This window comes from Strix uralensis, chromosome 14, assembly GCF_047716275.1.
Source record: "Strix uralensis isolate ZFMK-TIS-50842 chromosome 14, bStrUra1, whole genome shotgun sequence".
In the NCBI taxonomy this organism is placed as follows: Eukaryota; Metazoa; Chordata; class Aves; order Strigiformes; family Strigidae; genus Strix; species Strix uralensis.
The window spans coordinates 20,758,138-20,766,532 of record NC_133985.1 but is presented as its reverse complement, the minus strand read 5'-3'; the positions used below and the strand labels follow the sequence as shown (position 1 = coordinate 20,766,532).

Below are 8,395 nucleotides of genomic sequence, written 5' to 3'. Positions count from 1 at the left end.
CTACTTGAAGAGCCTGTGGCGCAGTCTGTCAGTGAAGGAGTGCAACTTGTTCGGTGTCAAGGATGTCGAAGGTAATTTGAAGTATTGATGTAAAGTAGCCACATCGCTTTCTTCATTTGGTTTGGCTTTAGGTACTTTTTTAGGCGTGTTAGCTGTGTGAATGTTCAGCTAAGGGAAGAATACTGGGGCCCAGTTTTATCACTTTTGGTCATGCAAGAAGAGGTGTGATGGACTTTTTATTGTACATAAATATGAATATTATGCCAACTGTATCTTGCTAGAAAGAACCAAAGATGCTCCCTGGTTTACAATGTTATGGTAATTCTGGAATCCTTGGGAGGTCCTTGTTCCCTTGTTTTTTTTCCTCAGTATGCATCGTCAATCATTTCAGCTTCTTACTGCATTACCAGCAGTGCAGTGACACTACACTACACTGGGAATACGACTTGGGAAGCTGACCTGTGCTGCCTAACGCCCCTACAAAGCATTTCCCTATGTTGTGTACCCCTTTCCTGTACGCATAAAAACGTCTGTTTTCTAGCACTCTAATAAACAGTATATTCTCTTCCTTCAGAGTGTGCCTAGAGACGACAACTCCCTAAATTCAGCTGTACAGCAGCACTCAAAGCTTTTCCAACAGAAAATCTCAAAACCCGGCACTGCGCGCCCCCTCAGTGCGATGATCTGTTCTGCCGAAGAAGCACCACGGGGGCTGGAAATGCAACAGATCTGTGAACTGAGCCTTGTGTCTACCTCTGATATTCTGCCGCTTTTGTATGGTCACAATTTTAAGTTCGTTGTTTTTCTAGTTATGGAGTGTTAGGCCAATACTACTTTGGTTAGAAACATAAACGTTCACTTATTCTCATACTTTTACGTTTCTATACAGAACTCTGCTTTCATCTCTGTATGATAAGGAAAATGTTACCAGCCTGTACTAGTTTTTATATTGCATGAAGCAGATTTGCCTCACTGAATGCAAGGTGGATTTTGCCAGGTTTACTGAAACCAGACTTTCAAAAGTCTAAGGAAAGAGTTGGCCCCCGTTAGCGCTCAGAGCGTCAAGTCACGTCACCGCTGGTTTGTTTTTGCTGTAGCCATGCAAACACCCTTACCCTGTCAGTCAGGTTTCTGTCGACTCGGTGTCTCCCCCGCTGGGCCGGCTCCGCCCCGCGGCCATCGCCCCCTCTCGCCCTTCCCGCCCCTTCACCGCCATGGCACCATCGACCCTCGCGCCGTGATGTCACTTCCGAGGCCGGAGCGGCCATCTTTAGTGCGGGCGCCTTGCCGTCAGGGAGCGCGGCGCGCGGAGGGTTCTCCCTGCACGGCCCGCTTGTTCTTCTGCCCTTATTCGAAATGGCGGCGCTTGCTTCAGTGGCTGGAGGTGGGCGGGGCTGGCGCCTGCGCGCTGAGGCGGGGCGGCTCCATTGTGCGGCGCTGAGGTAACGCCGCGGCCTTTTCTGCCGGGGATGGAGGACGGTGGCGGGGCGGGAGCGGCGCCCGCGCCCCCGGGGGCCCCCGCCGGCCTCTCGGCCTCCCAACGCCGAGCCGAGCTGCGGCGGAGGAAGCTGCTGATGAACTCGGAGGAGCGGATCAACCGCATCATGGGCTTCCACCGGCCCGCGGCGGGCAAGGGTGAGCCGGGTGGCGGCGGGGCTGCGGCGGCGCTGAGGGCTCCCGGCCGCGGGGCTGGCCGTAACGTCTGGCTGCGGCCTCTTCCCGCCGTAAGCGCTCCCCGCCGTCTCGTCATGGGACAGGAGCGGCTGGCTCCCAGCGGCTGTTGGTTGGCCCCTCAGTGCGATCTTTCGTTTCAGTGATGCTTTCAGTGAAGCCCGACCTTGTCTGGTCCTCGAGAGACCCGCGGATATAATACGTGTGTCATCAGAAATGTGCCGAGATCGCGTCTCGGGCCTGTTACTGTTCCTACGTAGCGAGTAGACAAGCTGTCATTTCACTTCAAGTAGTTTTTCGTAGTTGAAGGAACAATAAGCCTCCCCCACGTTTTCATTCAGTAACTGCTTGCTTTTGTAGCTGTGGGTTTATATCAAAGTTTTTTCACATTTGGATAATAACCAGTCATTGGGTGTTTTCAGTTGGCATGTAGTATTTCCTTGCAGACTCATAAGTTGGTCGTTTATACTTCTGTACCTACTGTGAGGAGGCTGACTGTCTTGTCAGGAAAGAGTTCTCAGATTTCAGTTTACAAGGATGCCCGTAAGCCATGAATCAGTCTGCTTTAATACTGAAGAATACTCTTTAAGTGTTGGTCCTTCCTCTCTGCTAGGACCAGACCTGTTCTGCATGCTTCTCAGTTTGGTGTTTGTTCTCTGGCATCACCTCCTTCTGTGTGATACGCTTTCTGGAAATCTTTTTTTATGTGGCTCCATGTGTTTGGAAGAACATCTTCCCTCTTGTGCATGCAGTGTTGTTGCTTAAGGAAGTCCAGTGCTTTCATTTCTCCATTGCTGACAGCTTCAACTTCTGACCTGCGTCTCACAGCTTTCTGTCTCACGTCCGCACCGTTTTCGAGGAGTGCCCTGCAGTGCAAAGCATGTGGTACACGCTGGGTTCTTTGTAGGCTGGTGGAGGGGAGCCTAAAAATATAATTTTGGTGAAGCTGATGAGCGTTTTCAGTCTGGACCATGCTGTGCTCTTCCCTTTTTGTTATCATCGTCTGTGGTGTAACCTGAGTGTAAACCTTTCTTTTGATACGCAAGCAGGTTGTGTATCAGCTAAGCCCATTTCTTTTTAAAATGGGATTGCGTGTATTCAGGCATGTTAAATGGCTTTGTGATTAATAATTAGCACATTTATTATTCATAAATATGTCTTTTCCCGTTGGAAGTGGAGACATCAACCTGGGACCCCAATCCAGTATGGCTAAAGTGTTGTTCCGTGTACCTGGTGTGTATAATTCTATTTTTTTTTTCTCTTCTTTAGATGATGAAAGTCACACAGAATCAAAGCTTCAGCATGAACAAGATAAATCAAACTCCCTTCCCATTCCTTCAGTTTCCAAGCGAATTGTGCTTGGTGATTCTGTCTGCAATATGGCAGGCACGGCTGACCATGCGGGCAGCATGGTAGACCTCAAAGGGGATAAGGACTTGTTCAGTAAATCTCCAGAGCTGATCAATGAGGGTACGAGTGAGCTCCGTCACCGTAATAGAGGGGAACTGCCATCTGAAGCTGCACCACGGCCACCTAGACATGGATTAGACCAGTATTTATCCAGATTTGATGAAGCTCTGAAGCTGAGGAACCAGCTGATGAACGAGAAGCCAAGCCAAGAGAATGGGAATGCAGGGGAGGAGTTTGACTCTTTCCGCATTTTTAGATTGGTGGGATGTGCTTTGCTTGCCATCGCAGTCAGGGCTTTTGTGTGCAAGTACTTGGTGAGTTCAGGGAAAGAAACAATCCTATTCTGTTTTGCTAGTTTAGTGCAAACTTACTGTGAAATACCCTTTATCTAGGGCTGAAGGCTATCAGTAGTGATTGAGTTGGGAACTTCAGACACTTTATATTTCCAACAGCTGTATAAATCATTAAAAAAATATCTAAATTCTTTGAGATGAATCTGTGTTACCTAACACAGCCACTGTATAACGGCTAAAAGTAGCACACTGGTCCGTGATGTTTGAGGAGCAGAAGCACTGGAATAGTGGTTGCAGCTTGAGTCCCCTGCAAGTTTATTCCCATCTTTGTGAGCATGAGTCCACTGCTCTTCTAGTTTGAAATCTACAAAAGAATAATAGAGTAAGAACAACAATAGTTGTCCCAGGATAAGCAGATCCTACTCATTTATCGCTCTTCTGAGAAAAGCTGTTCCTCAGTGTTCCAGGTGTCTGCCAGTGCCTGGTACAGAGGCGTGTGGCCAGTACAGCCTGCCACCTCCTGGATCACTGGGCTCAGTTTTACACACTGCTCTATGCTTCTGCGATTTCAGGTTTTTAGCTCAAAGAACATAAGCCTGAACCTTATTTTTGACATGTAATTTGTCTATTTAGGTTTGTAGTATTCAAAAATACTGTTGCTATTGTCCACAAATTATTTTTTTACTTACCTAATTTATGACTTGGGAAGCATTAAATTTCTGTGTTTTCTTAGCTATTACTTCTGACCAAGTTAATTTTTGTATATTCTTTTCTGTTCCTTCAGTCAATATTTGCACCATTTCTTACTCTACAACTTGCTTACATGGGACTCTCCAAGTACTTTCCAAAGGTAAAATATCTTTTTCAGAATTAGATTAATTTGAAATGTTTTAAATACTTGTGTTTAGATTGTATTATTTTAGGACCAATGCATGCGAAGTATTCTGCCCTTGTTTTAAACTGTAGAATTGAGAGTTACCAAATGCTGATAGTTTATACGAGTTTTTAATCTTCCCAGATTTAGTCCAAATCTTTTTTTAAATTGCTGTGAAAACGTGGACTAGCAATTTGTTTAGCTGTAGCCTAATTAAAAGCATCTGACGAGGAAAACCAGGTAGTTCTTTAATGTCTGTAGGAAACTTTTGCTTTTCTCCCAGACCATGCTCTTCTGTGGTTACTGTTTGCTCTGTCAGCAGCTGTTTTGCAGTGATACCTGGATGAAATTTGGGAGGGTGTTTTTTAAAAAATGAGACAGCCCGTGGGTTTTAAGGGCTGTGCATTCCATTGCTAGGATCAGTTTGAATGGCAGCTTGAAATGAGACATTTATTTGTGTGTGAAACTTGATGCTTATTAGCAAGTTTTGCTGTATCGCTTTATATATTTACACCAGTGAATTGTGCTGAAGTATTTGTTTCGTTGATGATTTTGTCAGGTCTACAGTGCAAAGTGGGATTGAATGATGCTCAATCCATAGTTGAAAGTGGAAATTTGCATTTTAAAAGGAATAACAGATTACATGTAGAAAATCAGAATAAATCAGCAGTTCTTTTGTAGTTATCACTGAAAACTGAACTTCATAGTAGTCATTCTAAGCTGACGTCGCAACACAAAACAGTAGAATTAGTCTTAGACTTGCACTAGCTCATCTGCTAGATCTTTTTGATCTCGTTTCTGCTGTTGTTAAAATCAGCCCTTCCGTTTCAGAATTTAAAGAGATGGTTCCTTTCCACAAGTTGCTTTTACTGCTCTTAGACCCAGATGAGGTCAATCAGCTTGTTATCCTTTGTTTTTCTCTCCTGAAACCTAGAAAGAGTCTTGAAAGCTTAATTTAGATTGGATTATATTAATCTATCCTGCAAGTATAATCAAGCTACCAAAATTTTCAGCCCCTAACACCTTTTCCTGCCTCTCACACTTTGCATCCTTGGGTTTCTTCCTCTTAAGGGCAGAAGAATGGCTTTCAAAAGGGGTTTGGGGCATTTCTGCGTTCAGAGGATAAAATTGCCAAATGGAGTTATACTAAAATGGGGAGAAACTGTTGGTTTTCAATTCTAAATAATTTTTAAATTATTTAAATTAAATAATTCTAAATAATTTCTGTGTTAGAAAAGTAACTGGTTTTTGCCAAGTAGTGTGAAGAGATTAATCCTGTTTCGCCAGTGGAGGATGCCTGGCTTGGCTTCCTACACCCAGCTGGCCCTTGTCTGGGACTCTTCCCACTCCTGCAGAAGCTGTGTGTGACAAAGCATAAGTGGATTGTAACAGAAGAACTAACATAATACTGTGTGGGTTTTTTTCTTTCTTTTAGTGTGAGAAGAAGGTGAAAACGACAGTATTAACTGCTGCTCTTTTACTGTCTGGAATCCCTGCTGAAGTGATAAGTCGATCCATGGACACCTACAGCAAAATGGGAGATGTTTTCACAGACCTTTGTGTCTATTTCTTTACTTTTATCTTTTGCCATGAACTTACTCTGTTTTTTGGTTCTGAAGTACCATGATGGTTCTGAAGTACCATGTAGTTACACTAAAGCTTTCTGGACTGTGTTCCTTTAATGTCTGACTGTGCAGACAGGTTTAAACCTTCATTAAAATTCTCACCTGTTCAAATGCTTGAAAGGAGCCTTAAATTCAGTCAGTTTGGGAAAGGAAGAGCAGGGTCCCAGACTGGCAGTTGTGTTGGTTCAGTTTATTGAAATACTGTGTCTGCCTATTACAAATGTGAAGAATAGGATGCAAGTGTCAGTGGATGATTTATTTGGTTTAGATGATGCCCTTCTCAGCCTCCTTCATAAACATCTACAAAGATGCCTTTGTTCTTTTCCATGAGAACAAAGATAAGAGAATTCCTTTCAGCAGAACCATAAATACATATATATATATGTCCAGTATGACTATAGCTAACAAGAACTGCTCATTTTGTGGTGTTCCCATTTTTTTAAGAAAGCTCTAAATAAAAGAAATCCCTGTATTCTGTTGTTCAGATTCAGAATATTGAACCAAGTAGCTGCTTCTGGAGAATGTTGGTGAAACATGCCACTTTGTTGTCCTAATCCTTGCCTTGCTATACGTTATTTGTTGTGATTGTGATTGATTTCATTTGATGATTATGTGCAAAACAGCTAAGCAAAACCAACAACAAAGTCCTGTTGCTTACAAATGTCATTAATAATCAGAAAGTAGGAAGAAACAGAATTGTTCATCTCACCTGTTTGTGAGTTTCCAGCAGCCTAATCCTAGTGTAACTCATACATGTGCTTTCATTCTGATGCCTTTTTGTTATTTTAACAGTTCATCTCATGAGGGAAAAGTGGCGTATATTGGCAAACAACATGCAGCATCAAACCTTTGCTCTAGTATATGTAAAACTTTTCCTAGCTCCTTGCAGGATTACATAAGGCAACTTTTAATGTGTCATTAATTTCTGCAGTTTGTCTCTGTTTATTACAGACATTTGCATGTAAAACGGATCTTAACTGTGGAGTTCTGCTCCTGCTACCTAACACTACAACCCAACAGCATACAGTCTTTAATTCAGCAGACCTATTTATGTTAATGTTTTTGGTGTGTTCTTGAAATTGCCCAGTGAAATCACAGTAGCCATTCCTGTTTAAATCCTATATACTACAAGTGACAGTGAAATGAAAAGTAGTGCTCTGAGTTGACTCCCACATGAAGATCTGTGTATGAAGGGAGAGTAGCATTCTGTTTTTTTCTGTGGCTGTCCAGCCACAGAGGTGAAAGTAAGACAAATACAGATGGACGCTGTCACTGGAGGAAGTAGCAAGCTAGCGAATGCTCTTGTTTTAATTCTCGTATGAATTTTGCACAATGAGAGGAAGGAATTGTCATTCCAAATAGTTTAAACGCTGATAATCTGTGAAAATGTCTATTGAAGCTAAATTTTTTATTCTTTTCAACTTGTAGTTTTCTGTTCAGAATCTGGACTTTCAGGTAATCGAGGCCAATGCCTTTTCTTAGCGTAGAGAAACACCTATTTATCTTGGTATTTGTCTGCAGAAATCTTTTTAGGGAGCAAAAGTGTTTGATTATGCCTCTTTAAAGTAAATAGCCCTGCTTCCTGCTTAATCTTCTCTATTAAAGTTTCCTGCTATAATTTTAACGCTGCATTTCTGACTCCTAAGTTAGATACATGTTTGTGGCATGAAAACAAGAAGCTTATGTTTTGATTTGGCAGTTTTTGTGTTTTTTACTGATTATTTTACAGTGAATATTGTTACAGGTGTCGTGGGCTGGGCTGCAAGAGATTCTGACTTAGGTCTATTAGCACCAATATTTATTCAGAAGCTTTAGATCTGTTTATAGTAGGAATTTCTGCTACTGGAAATAGCTGTCATTTAAATTAAGATGTGTAAATAATGGGTTTGCTCAGAAGTTACACTTGTTCTCTCTATCTGAATGCCCAAATGTAATGCAAACAAATGGCAAAAATACTGTGTACTAACATCTGGGAAAAGCAATGAATTTTTAATCTGCAGCATAAAAATTTTAATCCTAATCGGCTAAATATTAAGAAAAGAGCCAACCCACCTGCTGTATGTTCACTCAACCCCTTGCACCATCCTTCTATGCAAGGGAAGATGAAGCGGGTTTTCTTCTCGAGCAGTGAAAGAAATCTTGCTGTGTGACCTAACCTGGAACTTTTCAGCCCATAAACACTATTTTTTGTCCGATGACTTGAGGGTGGGCTGGAGGAAGCCTCCCTGCCCTTGGATGAACGGGCATGGCGCCTGGCGGGGCTCGCACCAAATGATGCTTCTCCTTTGGTCAAGAAATGAATCCCTTTTATTCTGTTTTTAACTTATGTTCATGTACATAATTCTATTTAATGTTTATTGCCAAACTGATTGTTTTCTATTAAAAGTATATTTGTTACCCCCTTCCTTGGCGGTTTGTCCTGGCTTGGGAAGAGGGTTGTGATGCGCGGCGGACACCTCGCACCGGCAATCCCGGCAGGGCTGGGCCGTAAGGACAAGGCTGAGGCGTTTGCCCGGACGGTT

The 8,395-nt window shown here is 42.8% G+C and overlaps 1 protein-coding gene across 1 annotated transcript; it reads left to right on the top strand.

The window, feature by feature from the left end:
* The first annotated feature begins 1,438 nt into the window (after positions 1-1,438).
* CAMLG (calcium modulating ligand) lies at positions 1,439-8,278 on the top strand. The gene is made up of 4 exons (XM_074883670.1): positions 1,439-1,635; positions 2,941-3,395; positions 4,159-4,224; positions 5,684-8,278. Exons 1-4 carry the CDS (start codon positions 1,470-1,472, stop codon positions 5,873-5,875), a joined length of 879 nt encoding a protein of 292 aa, XP_074739771.1. The 5' UTR covers positions 1,439-1,469; the 3' UTR covers positions 5,876-8,278.
* Positions 8,279-8,395: the final 117 nt, after the last annotated feature.